Raw genomic sequence first — 22655 nt, 5'->3', positions numbered from 1 at the left:
GGGATTCTTAGAAAAGGTGTTTTTTTTTTCTGAGGTTACATGATGTGCCAGCTGTGAGCTTCATGCTGTAAATGAATCAGTTATATCTTCATTTACAGCTAAAGGACTCTGTGATGTCACATGTCAACATGTAGAAAACTACAGATTACTTAATCTGCATCCTTCTCCTGTTTCCTACCCCTCCCCAGAAATGGTGTAACATTTTGCTAAATTCATTCAGAAATCATTCATGTAATTTAAGTAAATAAATAAGATGTCCTCACATTTGATAATAATGATACTCAGAAGAGTTCATTGTTGACTCAATCACTATAAAGATCCCAGGTCTAAAACATGTTCAGATAATCAGCCCTCCACCAGCCTGCTTGACACTTGGCACATGGTGTTTATGCTGATATGAAGTTTTTGGTCTCTAAGTGTGGGACTGTGCATTACATCCAAACATCTCTACTATATGGTCTCATTTGTCCAAAAGACATTGCTCCACAAGTCTTGTGGTTTGTTCGGATGCAAATTTGCCATCTTCCTTTAGAGCGAAGAGGCTTCTTGGCAACAGTCCCAAAAACACCATACTTGTTCAGTCTTTTCCTAATTTTACTGTCATGAACTTTAACATTTAACACGCTAACTGAGGCCTTTAGAGAGTGAAATGTAGCTCTTGGGGTTTTTTTTACTAATTCTCTGAACATTGCTCAGAGAAAAGTCTGACTTTGGTGTGAATGTGCTGGGGCATCCACTCCTGAGAAGATTAGCAACTGTCTTGAATGTTTTCCATTTGCGAATAATCTTTCCTATTATAGAATGATGAACTTCAAATGTGTGGAAATAGTCTTATAACCCTCCCCAGACTGATGGAGAGTAACAATCGCTTCTCTAAGACCTGTCTTTCCTCCTAAACACATTCAAACAAGCAATATAGTTAATCTGTGATTGTATTAACCTAACTTCAAGATCTGTGAAGGACTGGGTTATTATTATTTTTGAGTGATGTTTTGATGTGTAAAATCTCAGAATAGCAGGGACATCGGTCAGGAGCTGCATGTGAAATCTGTCTTACTCAAGTCTTTCTCTTAAGTATTGAAAATTGGTTGCCATCATGCCAAGAGCTAAATAACCCTCTGGGACAAGTAAGAGATTTCAAAAGATATTTTTCTACAATAATTAAAAAAAAAAAGATCTAAAAGAGCTCTCAATTTTAAGCAAATGCCAATTTGCCAAAGAATGGCTGTCCCAGCAAATTAACTCAAAGAGCTTCCTGTCAGACGCAACATAATTCTCCAAGAAACCCAAATTTTCATTACAGGATCTTTAGGTCCGTTGTGCAGCTGTAGCCATTAAACTACTGGGGAATGCAGTTAGTTTGCTAATGAACAAAAGCAGGGTCTTTGGAATAATGTGCTCTAAACAGTGTGTTTAGCCACACTAACAATAGAAAAGTGTGTTGCAAGCCAAATATAGCTTACACCAACTGTTAAGCATGGTGGTGGAAATTTTATGTTTCAGGGTTGCATTACTGCTTCGGGGACTGGGCAGCTTGCTGTTATTGGCTCAATAATGAATTTTTCATTGTATCAAAAAGTGTCTGAAGATAATGTGAGGCCATCTGTCCAAGAGCTGATGCTGAGCTGGAAGGAGACCTTTTCAGCAGAATAATGATCCTACAAGCGCTGGCACATTTACCAAGGAATGCTTCAAAAAGAAGAAATTGAGGGTTACAGAATGGACTGGTCGAAGTCTAGATTAAAAATCGTATTAAATATTGTATATGAAACAAGACGTAGAAGGAAACCAAGAGATAAAATGATGAGGGTACTCAGAAGAATAGATCTGTTCATATTTCTGTTGTATAAATTATAGATGGAGCTAATTTTCTTTGTGCTGTTTAAGTATGTCATTTTAAACTGTAGTCACTGACTGGAGTGTTTGCTCATTTAAAAATGTTTCATGAATTTTCTTACAATGCAGGTGGAGCTTCTCAATATATATGTACAATACAAAGGAGGCCATTGCATTAAACGTTTCTTCCAAATCCAGAAAAAAACAGATTTATTTGCCATCACTGGAAATCCTGAGATTGGCAGTCAACTCTGAAATAAACTTTAAAGAATGCAATCCCTGCCTTCTTTACAATCTGAGCTAAGAGTGCCAGGTTGGTGACATGCTGAGTTTCTAATGACTGACAGAAAAGTTGTCAGTGTAGCGTCAGCTGTTAAATATTCAGCGTCCATCAATCACCCGTTTCATTATAGCCGCGCACCTCAACTGCTCATGAGAAAGTGGCTGCATTGTCATCTTTATCTAGTTCACCACTGACCCACTTTTTTGTTACTACCTACAAATAGTCAAGCTTAAAAAAATATCAGGGAATTCTAAGCAGTAAAAGTGTTTCAGAGGGGGAAGTGTAGGGTCAAAAAAAAAGTTTAAACAGGAAAAAAAAAAAAGCTAAACGAGGAAGGAAGGGAAATAGTAGTAAATATTGGAAAGACTGATGTCCAAGAACGAGGCGGATTGGTTGGATGGATGCACTGTGAAAGAGAAATCTGATCAAACATTCAGTGGGTGTAGGCTTGTAAAAGAAATCCTTTCCAATGAAGAATGCACTGAGCCAGGAATTTATTCATAGATGCATTTATAATGCATGCCCACAGAATGAATGACTTCCCGTAGCACATGTGTGCACGTGCGTGTGACTTACACATACATGTTTGTGCAAAACTGCGAGTGTGTACATTGCATGTGCAGCGTGTCAGGGAGACAGAACAACTGCTGATTGATGAGACAACGTTTGTTTTAACGAGCCTCTGGAGTGGCTTCACCTTGAGAAAGATTTGGTTGCTCACTTTACAGTGCTTCTACTGCTGTCTGGAGATATCTGAGGCATACACCATCAGTCTGTTGCTCGCATTCGTGTGTGTATGTGTGCTTGTTTTGTGTGTTTACCTTTCTGTGTTTTGCTTGTGCATTTTTTTTTGTACAGCAAGTGTGAGATTCGGTGCCCCTGTCTACGAGAACAGCAGAGGGAAAGATAAGTGATAGGGTGTGGGTGTAACTGGTTGCTATAAATTAATGTTGAAGCATTATTTCAATTACCCTGACCTACTTAACCACTAAACCAATAAATCTACATGTCTAAGAAACCTTAACAGCCAGAAAAACAACCTAAAAAACAGAAATGTTTTATCATATCTTGCTATACATCTCATAAAGACATGAGAACTGATGTAAATGTTTCAAATTTTCAAAATTATTCATGTCTACCTTTGAATGGCAGCATGATAAAGACACTGGGATACGGGTTAATCCACCACAATGCTGTACTTTCTTAAAGCAGGACTACACCTGCTAAATCAATGAAGCATGTAAATGTCAGACTATTAATGCTTCATTAAACTAAAGCACGGGTCGTTGACAATAGTGCAGATTTGCTTCAGGGGTCCCCGACATTTTAACATTTTTAAATTTTACATATAACGCCACATGTAAACACAATATGACAGCACAGCAAGCTTTTGCATGTGATTTGTTTTGCCATCTTTAATGAAAAACACAGCTGTTTTGTTGCGTAGTTATTATCTTTTCGCTGTCCTTATAGCATGGATAGTGCAGGTAAACTTAAAGGAGAGAGAACAGCAGTTATTTCCTCTTATATAGTAAAAAAAAATGAAAAAAGAAATAAATCAAACTGTCAGGTTAAATTATTTATAATTGTTCAGGTTTCCTTAAGAAACCCTGGGACTACCTTGGAGAATTCCCATTTGAGAGCACAAAGAAGCGCCATTTCCACGCTTGGCCTCTAGGGGTCACCATAACAAACACGAGCCGCTGTTCATTCCCCTCTCTGCACGCATCCTTCCCTCTCGTTGACTGTTTACTCCATCAATGGCGGAAGCGGCTTAAGTCTGTGAGTGTATAAAGGATTTCTTTCAAAGTAAAGCACTGATAGCGTCACAGTGTGAAGTCAGAGTGTTTATGTGTCGCTTTTGTTGAAGTCGGACTGTTGTGTCTGTGACGGGAGGACTTCTCTTCGTCGCGTGTTGCACGTGAAGTGGGAGAAATGCTTGTGGAAATGAATGAACGATCTTTAGGTCGAGCACTTAAGAGAAGGGCTGTGTTAATATGTGACAAGAGCTAATTGTCTTTGTCGGTTAGTATTAAAGAGGTAACGAGACGATGCAATGTACTTTCATTGAGTCCAGAGTGTGTATGGAGTATTAAAGAGAGAGAGAAATGAGGGAGAAAGACAGGAAAACTGCCCACTATTAAACAACAAATCCATTTTAGAAAGAGAAAATAAAAAAAACTGCCTGCACTATATCTTTGAGAGTCCACCGTGAGGGGAGGGTCTGATCGTTGTCGAGGGCTAGCTGTTAATGGTTCAGCTGAGTTCAGAGTACTATAATCATCATTAAACCCTGCTGCACTTGGGTTTCTTTCGTAGTTTGCTCTGCTTTGGTTGCTAAAGCTGGAAGGTGAGCAGATCCAGGTGAAGTATATATTTGTTTTAGTGCTGTCATCAGCTGGTTCGTGAGGTTTTAGGAGTATTTAGCCTTTTTGGGCTTTTATATGCCCTGGTTATCTACAGGGTTGTTACGGTACTTTCTTTTTTCATATAAAGTACAGTTTACAGAGTCACAGCTTTTAATTTTCCTTTAATGAATCTGTCATATATTATGACCTTCAAACATTCCAACCTGCCCAAAAGATATTCAGTTTGCTGTCACATCAGATATGCAAGAGCCACACATTTGAGAAAAAAGGTTGGGTGTTAAGATTTCTGTTAACAGATTAGTCAATCATTAACTACCTGGGCTCCATTTTTAACTTTAGTTCCTCTTTAGTATACAGATGGTGTTATATTTTTCACAGGTATTGTGTTTGATTCATTGATTAATTTAATCAGCAAGTAAATTTTAAAAAAATCATCACATCAGTTTGTCATTGTTGTTAAACCAGAAGATTATTGACATAAACAAGAAGACTGAGGCAAATTTGCTGAAAATTTTGACAATGGGTTTTTACATTTTCAGCCAAGTCCACATGACCCATCAGTCAAAGAAGACAGATATATTAGCAAAGAAAAATAATTATTAGTTGCAACCCTGTTGTGTCGGTATTGTGTCTTGAAACATGTGTGTAAACCTTGAAGTTGCATAGCTTCCATGTGGATGTTTGTATTTTTAATCAGTTTTCTTGTTTTAGGGAGAATTAATAGTTCAGTACAAGCCCGGTCAGAGGTAGACATTTAAATGACTTTCTTTCTTTGTCGACTTACAAGCAAAGAATAAAAGTAGAAAACAGACGGACAAAAGGAAGAATAGCAGCAACATATGCCCTGTTCTCCTCAAGTCCAAGTGAGTCGACTGATTGAAGACAGGCTGCTGTGGATCCTAGCCATGGATGAAAAGATGACACCTTTGGACTGCCTGCTGCCCTCAGGTACTGCCTTTCAAACTCACATTCCCTCACCAGAAAAACACATGCACACAATCAATCAAATCTGAAGGTTCATGCACAGATGCATATGTCTTCTTTTTTTCAGTTGTTGTTGTTGTTTTGTCATACACAAACTATACTCTTGTGTGGGGCACCCACCCACACACAGACGATCTCAATGCATCTGATCAAAATTCACGCTTACTCGCATCACTGTCACACTTGTCTTCCTCCCTCTGCTTCTCCCACTCACTCCGACACACGGTCTTTGGGGAATTAGAACTCAAAAACAAATCACTTGCACTTTCATGACAACAGTGTACATATGTATGAGACATGCCTTCCCTTCTCTTTTTCTGAAAGGGGTTTTTGATGTTTTTGCTTTAAAGGGGTGGTTTAATTAAGTTTGATCTTTCTAAAATCTAATAATCTTTTTTGCGTCTGAATGAAATGCTTGACATCACATAAATTCTCCTTGTTCCAACAAAACAGTTTAGATCCATATTAAATGTGTCTAAGTTCAGTACATAGCACATTTATTATCTCATTTCCAAAGGCAAGTTAACACTTTACAATAGAATTCATTACCCTAACGATAATCTGACATATTCTGTACCCAGTGATGCTCCTAAAAAAGAAACTCTCCAGATGGCTGGCTGCCCTACAGACCTGAGAAGGAAGCTGGTTATATCTGCCTTTAGCCACTGCTCTCAGGTCAAGGTTTATGTGAGCTCTCTGGTGGTATGAGCTTCGAGGAAGGAAAGCTGATGTGAGCCGAAGGGCAGGTTATTACCAGACCTGTAAAGGTCAACGGGATCGTACAACAGTTTGGCCTGTAGAACAGACAGCAGACACTTGTACTTTCCTCAGGCTCGAGTTACATTTATTAGTTCCATGTAATTCCTGACAACTGTACTCATTTTATTAGCTAAAATCTAATGCAGTCAGCTGCAACAGCTCTACCGTGAATTCCACTGTTAATACCGTGCTTTGACCTAACCAGGAACACAAAGTAGAATAATCCACCTTACTGACCACATGAACAGAAATGGAAAAGAAGCTTTGCAAAAGTTCGGTACTGTGCAAAAGTCTCGAGGGTTCCCCTCATTTCTTCATGTTTTGCATCCAAGGAGCCAGCCATTTTTTTTTGTTACCTACCTAAAGAATGAATCAGTGTTGTGTCTACACATAACACACACATTTGTTTCCATTTGTTTAGTTCAGTCCATGAAAAATGCCAAAGATAACTCAGTTTGACAGACATAGAATAATATTTTTGCCTTAAAAAGGTGAATTCCAAAAAGCTATTAAACATAAACTTGGCATATTACAGCATGGTGTGCGGTTTGCTCTTAAAAAGTTTAAGGAAACTGAACAACTGAAAGCCAAAATTAAGAATTGTCATGGCTCTGTCATGGTTTGAGCTGCCTTTCATTCAGTAGTGTTTAAGATCTTGTCGAAACTGATGGAAATAGGAATGTACAGTCAGATAACATACAATACCTGATGGAAAATATGTTATGTAGAAGCCGGGACCTCAAAATTATTGGAGCAGTGTGGGATCACCTTGACAGAGCAGAATAAAAGCCTTTTGAAACGACCTTCAAGAAGCCGGGAGAAAGATTCACGAAGACTACTTAAAGAAGAAAGCTTGCCTAAGAGAGTTCAGGCTGTTTTGAAGAATAAAAGTCATCATGGCAAATATCAACTTTCAAGTTAGTTTGAGTTGTATTCACCTTATACTGTGTTTCAATAAATGTTTGCTGCATCTGTTTCAGTGAACCACGGATTACTTTATAAAGCAATATATAACATAATGGAGTAGAAGAGTATATTTCGGGTCATTGGTGGTGAGTTAATACATTTTATGAAAATTTGACCCAGGTTAGAAATATTATTCTTCCACAGAAAGATATGAAAGATATGATAAAATGTTATATCCACGATATCCACGATATGCTGAGCACTGTCTGAGGTCTGGCTTTTCTCATCCTTTCTGGATTCCTTGGCATCTAACTATCACAGGTACACACTGTGTGTAGTTTTACTGATAAGATGAATCTGAGGTCTGAGTCCTAGAAAAATCGTCCTTTTAATCAGTCTTGGTGCTCTGTGGCATTTGTTGCATTCTTGGAGTCATTTCTTGAAATGTTGTCATTTTTTTTTTATAACCACTCTACTTCAACCTGCTACTGTTTGGATAGCTATACTGCTGGTCTCTCTTCTTGTGTATGCCTCACAGTTCATAGAGTGGAATGTAAAAAATGCATCACCAAACAAGAACGTGGACTAAGAAAAACAAGCTGGGATGTCAAGAACTGTTTTCAAAAAAGCGCTACTGGGTTTATTTTGTATGAACGTGAAATTCTTAGCAATAAGGTAAGAAACAGAAGGAAATGAAGGTTTAACTGAAAATGGGAACTTAATTTACAGTTTAACAAAGCTACAGTTTGCTATAAATAGGCTGATATTAATTGAATAAAGCAACAACAACAAAAACCTGTTTGCTTGCCTCTGTTCATCAGTTACTGTGTTGGCTCTAGGCTGAGCATTTATTAATGCTAATGTTACGATTAAGCTGCATGCTTATAGTTTGTCTCTCAGTTATATTGAGAGTGAGCTAAATATAGGGATTTAAATCAGATCACAATCTCAAGCTTGTACTCAATTGAGCTAAAGTAATTAGTAAGTTAACTTTAATTGACTTGAGTATGACTGAAAACAACAATTATGATATTTACAGAAGTTGTTTTAAAAGTGTCTTATGATAAAGAGCTGTGCACTCACAAGCCACTTCTTTAGGTACACCTCACTAGTACTACATTGGACCCCCTTTTGGATTCAGAAATGCTTTAATTTTTCAGATTTGTCAACCATGATGTCAATCTCCCGTTCCACCACATCCCTTCGGTGCTCTATTCAACTGAAATCTGATGATTGTGGAGGCCATTTGAGTAGAGTTGAGTTTTGTGACAGGATGTCTTATCCTGTTGGAAGCATCCATCAGAAGATTGGTATACACTGGTTATTAAGGGATGGACTTGGTCGGCAACAATACGAGTCTGTGGTGTTTAAACAATGTTCGCTTGATACTAAGGAGTGATCAGGCGTCTCATCAGACCCAGACCAGGCAGTGTTTTTATGAACTTCTACTGTCTAAACTCCCTTCAGTCACCTTTCTTCTTCATTCTGATGTTCAGTTTGAACTTCAGCAGGTCATCTCGAATGCCTGACTTGATTAGCTGATTCGATATTCATGTTAAGAAGCTAATATAGTGGGCAATGAGTGCATATTCGCAGCTTTCTGCCTTTCAGCACGTACTCGCTGTTTCTCTCCATTAAACTGACCCAGTTTGTAGTTTTGCCATTGACATACGAAATAAATAATTTGAAGGCACTCTTTCAACTTGTGATGGTCTCCAATGAATTATCTAGCATATTTGATCAAAATATTTATCACATTAAAGCACATTTGAGTCACATCTCATTTATTGTTGTCTAAAGCACTACAATCATCTTGTTCAACTGCAGATGCGTACTTTTGCAGCATGCTTGTGTGCACAGGGTATGTTTGTATATACTTGACATTCTCACACACGTGCATTATTTGTGCAACGCAGGAAGACAGAACTGTTGTTGATTTTCTATTTGTGTACAGCTTGAAAATCAGTAACGCACGGAGACCGACATCAGTCAAGAGACACTCACTCATGTCAGGAAGCTATCAGCAGTTTTGAAGCATTCATTGAAACAAATGTTTATTCAAGCATGTTAGATAAGCGTTACAGGCTGCAATGTTGCATTTGCTCACTGTACAAATCCAAGATTTAGGCTAGAGATTTCTCTGGGTGTGCAAATAATCCGCAGAATGATGCGGAAGCAACAAATCACATACACCCCCGGTGTTATAATTTTGTGGATAAATTTGTCACTTGCTATTAAAGGTGAAAGATGTGCCTGAGATTCCCAGCATCATACATTTTTTTTACCCAAGTGCACAGTATAGCGATACACTTTTAGGATATATTTATATGGCTTCCTTAGTTTAATCTCTTGGAGGAAATGCTCATCTAGACTCTCTGAGGAGGATATAAGAACAGCCCCTGGATGTCTGCATTTTAAAATCCCTAGTGTGCACAGTTAGCCTTTTAAATTTCATCATTTTAATTATAAATACTTATTTCTGGAATATCTTTGTGCTAGCTTATGTGTTTTGGATACTCTGTACGTGTGTGTGTGCGCGCGTGTGCACGCGTGTTTGTAGTATTTATGCTGTCTGGCACTTTTAAGAGAATCCCAAGGTGACATTTCTTTGAAACGGAGTGCAGGAAAGGCCACGCGCCTCCTCTTGTGTGTGTCTGTTTGTGTGTGGGGGGGTGGGGTAGGAAGGTGAGTGTTTGTGTGTCGAAGGGTTATCTGAAAAGTCACGGCTGGTTGAGTTTGCCTTTTGTTCTCTGTACACCTCCAGCCAATTAAGAGACAAGACTGACAAATCTTCTCCTCCTCTTTCTCCACCTCACCTACCCCCGCCCGTGCATCGTCCTCTCTTTCCCCCCTCCTTTGTGTCGCCTCTTTATCCTCTCTTCCTTTCCTCGACTTTTTACCATAGCCGGCTGGGGTTTGGCTTTTGGATTGGAAATGACCTTCTAGTGATGTGAACTTTTTAACAACATCAAGCCCACTGCTGCAACAAAGTCACAAACCCAAAGGACATTTTATTTCTCCACACTTTCTCAGCCAAGCCTAAATGCACTTTTTATACCTGAGGGTCCAAAATCCCCCCCAAAAAAGAGCTGTTTTTCCCAGGTGATGCACATTTTGCTGTGAGAAATTGATGATGAAACCTGAAGTGTATATATATATATATATATATTTTCTTTCTATGCTTTTGCATTTTTTCCTCCATACTGGGGAAACTGGGAGGGATACAGGCTTTACTGGATATTTCTTGTTTCGCAGTTATGGAATTTACATAAATTTGCTTTAGGAGAGAGTAATCGCAAGGTGGTGTTTCAAGTTGCAGGTAGCATTTTGGCTTTGTTATAAAAGAAAGCCTTAAACATTGATGGGAAAGCATTTATAAGAGCAGACATGAGAGCGAAAGATAAATGAGCATGAAAAGTGCGATGGTGAGGAGAAGAAAGGTTGTGCTTTAGTCTTTGGTCCATTAAAGCTTTTCTAGCAGCTCTGTTTTTACTTTGTCAATGACTGTTTCCATTTTTTCCCATTTCCTGCAGATAGATAAATGACAATTCTAAAGTATTAGTCAGGGGATCTGCATTAGCAGCAGAGCAAAGAAAAGCTAGAAGCGAGATTGATGGGAGCTTCAGGGAAGAAATGGGTTTATGAAAAGCAACACCACGAGAGAGACTTTCACAAAGAAACGTAGAGGTACACTGATAAGAAAGAGAGATGAGGATGACAGAAAAGGTTTAGCTTTGTTTTCATGTATGATATGCAACTAAGGTTAAAGATTTTAAATGGCAAAAAATGAAATGCGTGCAAGTGTGGGTACTGATTTTCTTTATTTTTCTTTAACAAATGGTAGGTATCCAGACATTGATTGTGACCCTGATTAAAGAGATTAAAGGCAGTATAATCAAGGGAAATCACTGTCTGAGCTGGATGCACACTGTTCGTAGTGGTGTTAGGTTTTGTTATCTTCTGCTGTTGCAAACAAACCCTTTGCAGCTTAATTGGATCGAGTGGGAACCAATTTTGATCTCTCAAGAAACCAAGACTTGCTTGAAATGAATTCATTTTTTAATCTTCTCTCTTATTTTCTTCTTTCCTTTGTGGAGCCTTATAATAACCTTGTTATTGCTGCTTTATTTTTTTTTTTTTTTAAATATATTCAATGCCACAAACAGTAGTCTCCAGTCTGGATTTAAAGGTATTAATTTGAACATGCAAGTAATGACATGTTCTAGCGTTGCTATTTTGCTACGTGTTACTGATTATGCTCCATCAGTCGTCTGTGTTTTCTATCTGATTGTTTATTATTTACACATTTCCCCTTTTCCTTGTGTCTGTTCCTTTCAGGCAAACAGAGGATCTGTCTGATCATACTGAACCAGCCGCTGGATAAGGACCACCTACATATCCTCTGGAGTAAAGGTACATTTCTCACACATCACAAATATAGATCAGACAACAGACAAGCCCCTTTTACAGCACTTATATCACATTTGCATTGATTTGCACCGAACATGTATTCCCCAGTTGTTTTTTGTCATACTGTGCTCTCTAGTCTGTGTAGCCTTCACTCTGCCATGTCATTGAAAGTGTTCCTTCCCCACTCTCTGCCTTTTCCTTTTCCTTTCTGCTTTCTGCATTGGTACCATTTTATTTATTTTTTTGATTACTTCTTTAGCTGAATTAGTTAAACAGTTATTACAATCAAAACAAAATGTGTTTTTAAAAAAAGGGCATTTCCATTATGAATGAACTGGTGGACAGTAAATTATTCAAAAATAAATTAAACTATTGTTAATTTCAGTAATGGAATTTCTGGCAGTAATTATGTCTGATAGTAAGGAGCACGGATACAGGCAAGGGATGTCACTTGTAACCCAGTTGTGAGTGTTGATTTGTGTCTGACTGCTTTTCTGTTCCGTTCTCTCCTCTCTTTGTCACTGTCTGTTTGCATGAGAGTGGGGCTGTGCTCTTCAGACACACAGAGGATAAGTTGAGAGCAGAAAAGCAATACAGACTTTAGTGCAAAACTTAGTTGAGCTGAAGACTATTATGCTCACTATCGCTAAGTACTACAATGGCTGTCATTTCTTAAATACCTGTGATCAAACAAGAACATATGCACATCAGCCACAACACCTGCCTAACCTTGTGAAGGTGTCTAGCTTGGTCTGGTGGAGCCCTCACATTTGGTGGCTGGTTTGATAATGCCTTGGATTCTGGCATGGATGTTTGTCTGGCGCTCCATGCAGGATCTTGCATGAGGGTTGATCAAGTGAGGTTGATTTAAGAGAAAGGTGGTGGATCAGCCCAAAACTACACAGGCCAAGCTTGTTAATGACCTGAAAGCAGTTGGGACCAGAGTCACCAAGAACATTACTGATGATACACTATGCTAATGGATTGAAACTTACAGTGCCTGCAAGTCACCCCTGCTCAAGAAGCCTTTGGAGCACTAGAAATGTTAAGTATGACCCAAAGAGCACCATCCCCAAAGTCAAGCATGGAGGAGGAAACACTATGCATTTGGGCTTTTGGCTTAATTGGATCGAGTGACCAATGGATAAAAACGTCTTTTCCTCAGCCAGAAAATGAATGTTGTAATTTACAGCATAACCGGAATCCCGTTTTAACTGCATGCTGCAACCTTCTACATAACCTGAAGTGCACCTGCGATAATATATAACTACATGTCAGGTCAACGGATACCTTGTCTTGAATGGGGTGGAAGATTGCAGTGTAGGGATGGCAGGAGTTTCTCGTTACTATGCAAGTCTGGATGTGTATTTCCCTTAGAAGTCTAAATCAAGCTTTACAATGACCCAAAAGCAATTCCTTTGTTGCCAAGCCAGCAAAGGAGTGACTAAAGAAGAAGTGCAATTAGATCATAGAGTGACCTAACCAGTCTTGAGACATCAGTCCTATAGAAAACCTGTAGAGATACCAGGAACTTCAAATTGCCAAGCAGCAGCCAAGAAACCTAAAAGATTTAGAGAAATTCTGCAAAGAGGAGTGGGCCTAAATCCATCGTGAGATTGATACAGTGACCAACTGCAAGAAACATCTCATATCTGTTTGCCAACAAAGGCTTTTCCACCAAGTACTAAGTCTTGTTTTTCTTGGGGATAAAATGCTTTTTTCATAAAAAAAAAATCAATGTATAACTTATATGTAATGTATTTTTTCCCCTGGATTCTCGATTGATATTCCATATGTCTCCATTAAAATTAAACTACAATAAAAATTAGAGATTGTGTCTTTGGAAGTGAGCAAACATGCAAAGTCAGCAGAGGAATAAATAAGTATTTCTCAATTATATACTCATAACCAAAGACCAGGATACCACTTGGAGATTCCAAGTAGGCTAGATACTCTGAAGTGTTGCTTGGTGCATGCGTACACACAAAGTCAGAGCCTTACCCTGTAGGATATATATGCTTATTAAAAGGCAAGTAAGGTCTGGTTATTTGTCTGTACAGTCCAGACTGTAAATTACAAAGAAATGGGTGAAAGGCAGGTACACCCTGGACTGGTCGCCAGTCTATCACTAGGCCTGCAATGTGAGTACGTGAATCCTGTGGTGTTTTTCATCAATGCCAAGATGTTAGTATGAGTACAGAGCATTGTCAAATGTGAAATTCTAAAAGGCCATTCATTTAGGGAACTGCCATTATATATCACCCTAAAGGTTTTCTCACTCCTGTGAAAATCTTGCTTACACATATAATGTTTGCAAATAACTCAAACTTCTGTGAAAAGGGCAGAAAATTTAATGCAGAATGGGCTGTACAATCCTATTCAAACACAGAGTAGTTGCACAGTACAAGCTCACTGAATGGCTCCACTTTAGCACACTCAGAAAAGCAGTTATGGCCAAGGGCATTTTGATCGTTGTTGTTGAAGATGAGTAGAATTGTGCTCAGTCACTTTCACATCAGCAACCTGCTGGTCACAAGTTTGCTGGTAGTTTATGGACCAAGGAAATCTCTTAGATTCCAGCCACTTCCTTGTGGTAACTAGGGGACATGCAAGGACTCCATGAATAGTCTGAGTCACTTTATCAGAGTATAAAACAAAAAGAAACTCAGAAAATATGTGTGTAAGACTAGTTGTTAAAAGATTAAAAATAGATTTTTGAACAAAAGTAGAGCTTCAGACTCCCTAAGGTGTTGTTTATTAGATGCATTGATGCATAGAGTTATGCTAGCTGACTGTGATGTATTAAATATATAAACCAGGCAGTGTCATGATAACCTACATCCTATAGCTTTGTTTATTTATTTTTCTTTTTAATCACTGATCAAAAACAGCACCGCTCAGAACTAGAATAACTTTAAAATTCTCATTTATTTGAGCTGGATCACTGGTTTTCCCTCAGTTTTGATGATCACCTGAAAATACAATAAAACCGTACGCTAATATATGAAATAATGTAATTAGCAAACTTACGCAGTCATGGAGGAATGTTAGTAAACAAAATAACTTTGAAGGCAAACGTGTGATTGAAACCACTTCAGGTGGAATTTTAATGAACATGGCTTTGATATTCTTATCAACTTAGCAAAAACCCAAGAGGCACCTCCGCTTTATCCATCGCACAGCAGCTGTATAGTAAGAAATATGTTGCTCGCTTGATTTTTGCTTTTGCATAAGAGAACCTGTGAAAAGTGTTTAATAACACAAGACAAACCAATCTTCCTGATGAGATTTCACACCAAAACCTGCCTGCTACCCAACATGATGAAGATTACTTTTCTTTTCTTTTTGTTTCTTTTTTTTTTTTGGGGTGGGGGGGGGGGGGGGGTCTTGAGGGAGAAGGTAAGGTGATTAGGTAAATGCATAACAAAACAACATTAGAAACAATATTTGTATATGTCTATAGTTCTATATAATTGTATAAAGAAAAAATATACATTATGAGTGCATATATACCCAAAAAGCTGTCTATCCCATTAAATTTTCATTAATCTGTTGAATGTCTTGAGAGAATTTTCTTCACACTTCTGATTACATTTTGATGGCCAGAGGTTTTTAATTACTTGAAAATGTAACACAAATAGAGGGATTAAATAGTATAGCAATGACCGCATCTTCACTGCACTCTGTTTTCCTGTAACCTAGGAGAACATGCTGACACTAATCTTTGGTGTCCATCTAATAGGTTAGGTTCAGGGTCTTGACTATGTAAGTCATTAGACTGACTGACATGTGTTTAAACTGCAGCCTCACCTGGTGGGGCACACAGCTGCAAAGTGACAATTTTGTTAGTTATCACGTTCAATTCTCTGCTGTATGACGGATGCAAGAATCATAAAAATCATCAAACAGAGCAAGTGCACCATTTGGCAGCAGCTGAAAACATGATGCGGCTTGATTGTGTCATGCAATGATTTGTGCATTTGGTTGTGCTAAGACAGTGTTACTTTGATGAAAAAAGTGATTTTGGGTGCTTTCTGAAGTGCCAAAACCAATGCTGTGGTTTTGATGTCAAATTGTGAGGCTCTCTTGAACACAAAAGGAGTTTTGATCAGTTTTGGTCTTGGCAGCAGTGCACACTGGGACTTCAACAAGTTTTGACAAGATGATGATTGTGTGTGAGTGGCGCTTCTCAGATCTCTCATGGTTCAATGGTAAACACAGTTGTGGCAAGTTTATCATCCCATGCTTGATGTGCGATGCATTTTTAATTTTGTTTTTGGCTAAGCAGATGCCTGCGTGTGCATGAGCGTGTCTGAGTGTGAGCCACTCTCCAAATGGTTGTTCACCTGGAGGCATCATAGCCAAGTCTCCACCCTTACATACACAAACATCTGGTGTATCTCACAAACATGTACACACTTTCAGGTCCTCTGATCTGGTGCCCCTGGGCCCCCCCACCCCTCATTACCTGTGGGAGAGGTAGAGCAGCAGGGAGCACAGCGGCGATGGAGGCTACAAGAGCGCAAAGCTGATCAAAGGGGAAACTCATTTACTGGTGCCAAGTGTAATGTTGTGAAGTGAGATCAACCTGCTTATCTCACCAACCCAACCTTTCACTCATCATCAGTCACCCGCTCACTCATTCACTCAGTCACGCATTTACTTGCTTTGAGATCCCTCACTTGCTCATTGAACAGCAACACAAACAAGCAGTTTAGCAAATCAAGGTGATTCAGTGAAGGTGACCCTGTCTGCAAAACAAAACTGACCTGAGTTGGCTACAAGTGCATCAATCAATCATTTGATGACATTGAGCAGCTTACTAAAGTTGAAGGTTGCGAACATCACCCATCAGGAATATCAGCCTTGCCAGTAAGAAGCATTTATGAACACATCAGATGGAGCTAATAGGTATGTGGAGAATTCAAAGAGAGAAGCCATTAGCAAGGTTGGAGCTCCAAATATTCCAACAAGACTTTCAAAGACGGATGGGCATAAAAAGATTTGAAGATTTACCACCTAGAGTAATAAAGGGAAGGCTAGAGTAGTGTAAGAAGTATCAGAGTTGAGTTATAGAAAATGAGATGGTCGTGCAGGGAATCAATCATATTTGAGGAAAGGTGTGGGGTGCGTAGTGGATCTGAGGACAGGGTGAAATATGGAGGGGGGAGGTGGTATGATAGATGAAGTGAGGGTGTCGAGGCATCATAATAAGGATAATAATCTTTTCACCACTCGTCGTGACCGTTTGCCCTCTCCTGTACAGAGCTAAAGCCCCAACCTGACAGGTATTAATCTTCCTAGCAAAAACCCATCAATACAGGCTTGCTGTATGTACAATATAACAATATATAAATATACATTTATAGCACAGTCACACATGAGCGTATGTGGGTGTTTCCACATCATACCTAAAGCAGCACCACAGTTTGTCAAAAACCTAGTAAAATTACAGGTTTAGTTACGTGTGTGTGGAAGTGCAGAGTGAATGACAAGTCAGGATGGCTTGGAATCCTGCAGGGAGGGATTAGAGTCAGTAGTTTATTTACAAGGTCATCTCCTCTTCATTTCTTCTGCTGTCCCCACTCAGCTCACAACATATTGCCATCAGGAATGATGAGAGATCTACAGTGGCATCCAGACGTTTGGGTCCCTAGCATTTTTCTTACTGTGAGTCTGAGCGAGTCAAAGGTGGCCTGATTTCCAAATTGAATTCTTTAATATTTTAATTGTTCTTATTTTTTTCTCCATATTTTTTTTTTATTTCTGGCTTTCACAGTTTGAAATAATAAAAAATACAAAGAATCCCCCCCCCCCCCCCCCAAAAAAAAAAAAAAAAACAACCTTAAAGCAAATGTTTTTTCACAGCACATTGCGAGTATACAATAACTTCCTTTTTGGTAAGCTTGTAAGCACTTTTTGTAGAGATAAGAGTCTTTTGATTCCTTTTTGAAGGATTTTCTATTATTATTCACTACAAAAGGCTTCTAGTTGTGTGTCATGCTTGTTCCCTGGATGCCCTGCTTTTTGGATGTCTATCCACAGACTTTCAGTCATGTCTTACCTAAAGAGTCGCCCCACTTTAGATAGTCGATTGGTGGGCTTTAGAGGATGATTTTCCTGTTATAGAAGCCATCCTCTTCATCCTTTTTTCAGCATTTTTAGACAATATGAAGTTTGATTACAAAATTTGCTGATTTTGAATGAATCCATTCTTTGCTCTGCCAATGAATTATTTCCTGTGCCACTCACTGGACTAAACACAAGCTCAAAGGATGATGGATGAATTTATCCATATGTCTGTGAAGGTTCTCAGTCATCCAGGTCATCGTTGTCTAAGGAGCTTGGAAAGAAAAGCGTCTGGACTTGTTTAAGTTGCTTGAAGACGTTTCACCTCTCATCCAAGAAGCTTCAGTTCTAAGGGTCAAATGGTGGAGAGTCCCAGATTTAAACCCAGTGGGAGTTTCCCCCCAAAGAGGGACAAAGGACCCCCTGATGATCCTCTACCTAATCACATGAGCCGAGGTGTGAAACTGGGTGTGGGTCACAATCAGCCAGGGTTTCGGGTGAGCTCATTGTGAAACCTGGCCCCTCCCTATCATGTGATTTCCTGAGGTCAGGTGGCCCAGGATGTGAGTGGGTGTTAAGGCGTCTGGGAAGGGTTCTCAAAACTGGATTATAGATGGCAGACAGTTGGTGTCGTAAACCACCACCTCTGTTCAAAGATGGTCGCTCACAGTGGACATGAATGGCTTCTTTCACTCCTCTTTCAAACCATCTGTCCTCTCTGTCCAAAATGTGAACACTCACTCCTTGGTCTGAACCTACACAACTCAGAGAAGAACACACACCTGAGGACAGTCAGTAAAAATGGGTGAAGAACCTTTCAGACTGGAATCTCACTGAACCTGAAAAGAGAGTATTAGCCAAAGGACTCAATTTTGCCATTTCTTCACAACAGTTGCCTATAGTGGACCTCATCACAGCCACAGAAACCGCCATACAGATTAATAAATTATCACTGACAGAAGCAGAGCGAATCAGGATGAAAGTCTCAGCCACCCTCTCCAGTGCCAAAGTTCCGCCGTCTAACCTCACATTACAAGAAAAGAAGGCCGTCGCTTCCCTGACAAAAAGACCACAACATCACTATTTTACCAGCTGATAAGGGAAGGTGCGCCGTGGTCCTGAACATAACTGATTACCACAAAGATCACTACTCTCCTCAGTGACAACAATACATACGAAGCGAGACCCCACAAGCAGCTACAAGAAGAAAGCTATAGCTTGCCTTCAAGACCTTGAAAAGGACAAAATCATTGACCGCCTCACATATCACCGGCTTTACCCAGGGGATGCCATACTGTGCATTTACGGACTTCCTAAGATCGACAAAGAAGGTGTCCCACTCAGACCCATTGTCAGTAGCATAAACTCAGCCACTTACAACATTTCGAAACATCTTGCTACCATCCTGGCACCTCTTGTGGGGAACACCCCACATTACATCAAGAACTCCACCGACTTCACCGATAAGGTCCAGAAACTTACCCTGGATCCAGATGAAACCATGGTGTCCTTTGATGTAGTCTCTCTCTTCACTTGCATACCCACCATGGAGGCCGTGGAGACTGTCAGAAAACGACTACAAGAAGACAGCTCCTTGGAAGACAGGACCGACTTCACACCCGATCAGATTTGCACACTGTTAGACCTCTGCCTCACCACTATATATTTCAAATACAGCGAGGGCTTCTACAGACAAAAACATGGCTGCGCCATGGGCTCCCCCATATCACCTATTGTAGCCAACCTTTACATGGAAGAAGTGGAACGGAAGGCTCTTGGCTCTTTCAAAGGAAGAGTACCCAGCCACTGGTACAGATATGTAGACGACACCTGGGTCAAAATCAAAACACAAGAAGTGGAATCCTTCACTGCGCACATTAACGCTGTGGATAAAAACATCAAGTTCACCAGGGAAGACACAAAGGATGACTGTTTGCCTTTCCTGGACTGCGCTGTGCACATTGAAGAGAATGGCAACCTCAACATTGAAGTTTACCGGAAGCCCACACACACAGACCAGTACCTCCTGTTTGACTCCCATCACCCTCTGGAACACAGACTTGGAGTAATTGGGACCCTACACCACCGGGCAGAACATGTTCCCTCTAAGCCTGAAGGAAAAAAGATGGAACACACGCATGTAAAAGAAGCACTCAAAACATGCGGTTATCCTAATTGGGTGTTCATAAAGTCAGCAAAGATGCACAGAAAAGAAGACCACACACCAGCGAGGGAGGATAAGAAAGACAGACGCAACAACATTGTTATCCCCTATGTAGCCGGTGTATCAGAGAAACTCAGGAGAGTTTTCTCCAAGCACGACATCCTGGTGCATTTCAGACCCAGCAACACGCTCAGACAAAAACTGGTTCATCCCAAAGACAAAACTCCAAAACACAAACTTAACAATGTGGTGTATGCTGTGTAGTGCAGCAAGGAATGCCCAGACCTCTACATCGGAGAGACCAAACAGCCACTTCACAAGCGCATGGCACAACATAGAAGAGCCACCTCCACAGGACAAGACTCAGCAGTTCATCTGCATCTGGAGGACAAAGGTCACTCTTTCGAGGATGCCAATGTTCACATTTTGGACAGAGAGTACAGATGGTTTGAAAGAGGAGTGAAAGAAGCCATTCATGTCCACTGTGAGCGACCATCTTTGAACAGAGGTGGTGGTTTACGACACCAACTGTCTGCCATCTATAATCCAGTTTTGAGAACCCTTCCCAGATGCCTTAACACCCACTCACATCCTGGGCCACCTGACCTCAGGAAATCACATGATAGAGTGGGGCCAGGTTTCACAATGAGCTCACCCGAAACCCTGGCTGATTGTGACCCACACCCAGTTTCACACCTCGGCTCATGTGATTAGGTAGAGGATCATCAGGGGGTCCTTTGTCCCTCTTTGGGGGGAAACTCCCACTGGGTTTAAATCTGGGACTCTCCACCATTTGACCCTCAGAACTGAAGAAGCTTCTCGGATGAGAGATGAAACGTCTTCAAGCAACTTAAACAAGTCCAGACGCTTTTCTTTCCAAGCTCCTTAGACAATTTATCCATATGCTTCCACCAAACTTCTTCAGCCTTTTTTTAAAAATCCAAATGTGTTTCTACTTCAAAAATACAGAAAAAACAACAAAACTGTTATAACTTTATCAGTCCACAGACCCTGTTTCCAAGATACATTAGGATTGTTACACCACCACTACAGAGGCTTCAAAATCTTCTTCAAGGCCTCTTTTGGAGAAATAAGTGATTTGCCATTCTGCTCATCCTGTGAACAATTTTCTTGGAAAGTTCTCTTATAGATCTTAGCATGACCTCCACATACTTGTTAATTTCTATTTCTTAACTGGATTATTAAATGAGCAAGTGGCTACCCCAAAACCATTTTTCGTCTGTTCTCTATGGGCATCAATTATTTTCAGAATGCTAGGCAGCTGCTTAGAGGAACCCATGACTGCTGATTGATAGGACAAGGTCTAAGCACTATGTATAACTTTGAAATTTGCATCCTATGTCTTTTTAGCTTTTGAACAAGGTAAAAGGACACTCTGTTAAGCCATAGCCTTAACAGAGTAATAAAGGTCTGAGACCTTGATAAAAGTTATGAAAGCTTGAACTCTGCCCGAACTTTAGCATAGCACTCCTTCACTCTTTCCTTTGAAATTATATAAACTAAAAATAATAATGTAAAAAGTAATACTTAATATTTAACATCATGCCTTTTGGACATCATGTATGTGAATGAGCTTGTTAGACTCAAATGCCCTGATGTGAAGGAGAAGATGAGTTAATTGTTGTATTTGTGGTCTTCTTCAAACAACAGAATAACAGTAATTAGATTTTACTGCCTGCGGATAGAGTACAGATGGAGAGATAATCTTTCTCAAGTTCGGTTTACCCACTTGAGCCATTTACTGTGATGAAGACAAATGGGACATTGAGAAATCTGTTGTATGCACATTTCTGACTCTAAAGGATTTGTGTCAAGAATAGCAGTGTTAAAACAGGAGAACTCACTTTCTGAGTATTTGACATGCAGAAATGAAGCAAAGGCCTTCACAGTGACAATTTAGAGGGGAAAAAAATACAACCATAGAAAATTAGCCAGTGAGTCACAGGCATTTGGTCCAACCTGGTCCTAAGGGCTGATGCTAATTCAGTTTACTTCAGCATGGCCACACCGTATCATGTATAAAATGCCTTTAAATGGGGATTATCAGGCACATGTCAGCTGACTGTCTGACCAAATAAATGCTCCTCAAGCAATTTTCTGACCACTGGCAAAGCTATGTAGGAATACAGGGAGTGCAGAATTATTAGGCAAATTGTATTTTTGAGGAATAATTTTATTATTGAACAACAACCATGTTCTCAATGAACCCAAAAAACTCATTAATATCAAAGCTGAATGTTTTTGGAAGTAGTTTTTAGTTTGTTTTTAGTTTTAGCTATTTTAGGGGGATATCTGTGTGTGCAGGTGACTATTACTGTGCATAATTATTAGGCAACTTAACAAAAAACAAATATATACTCATTTCAATTATTTATTTTTACCAGTGAAACCAATATAACATCTCCACATTCACAAATATACATTTCTGACATTCAAAAACAAAACAAAAACAAATCGGCGACCAATATAGTCACCTTTCTTTGCAAGGACACTCAAAAGCCTGCCATCCATGGATTCTGTCAGTGTTTTGATCTGTTCACCATCAACATTGCGTGCAGCAGCAACCACAGCCTCCCAGACACTGTTCAGAGAGGTGTACTGTTTTCCCTCCTTGTAAATCTCACATTTGATGATGGACCACAGGTTCTCAATGGGGTTCAGATCAGGTGAACAAGGTGTCCATGTCATTAGTTTTTCTTCTTTTATACCCTTTCTTGCCAGCCACGCTGTGGAGTACTTGGACGCGTGTGATGGAGCATTGTCCTGCATGAAAATCATGTTTTTCTTGAAGGATGCAGACTTCTTCCTGTACCACTGCTTGAAGAAGGTGTCTTCCAGAAACTGGCAGTAGGAC

The 22655-nt window shown here is 39.8% G+C and overlaps 1 protein-coding gene across 4 annotated transcripts in view; it reads left to right on the top strand.

Annotated features, from left to right (window-relative positions):
* Nucleotides 1-3812: 3812 nt before the first annotated feature.
* Nucleotides 3813-22655, top strand: part of tpk1 (thiamin pyrophosphokinase 1) — an 80885-nt gene continuing 62042 nt past the window's right edge. Inside the window, exons 1-3 of one of the 4 annotated variants that reach the window (XM_040044324.1) lie at nucleotides 3813-3901; nucleotides 5276-5436; nucleotides 11476-11550. In XM_040044324.1, coding sequence (XP_039900258.1) covers nucleotides 5328-5436; nucleotides 11476-11550 — 184 coding nt within the window. In that variant the 5' untranslated portion in view covers nucleotides 3813-3901; nucleotides 5276-5327. The other 3 variants (XM_040044325.1, XM_040044323.1, XM_040044322.1) reach the window with 3 other exon arrangements.

This window comes from Simochromis diagramma, unplaced genomic scaffold (assembly GCF_900408965.1).
Source record: "Simochromis diagramma unplaced genomic scaffold, fSimDia1.1 OVJJ01000602.1, whole genome shotgun sequence".
NCBI lineage: Eukaryota > Metazoa > Chordata > Actinopteri > Cichliformes > Cichlidae > Simochromis > Simochromis diagramma.
This window is presented reverse-complemented; position numbering and strand designations above follow the sequence as displayed.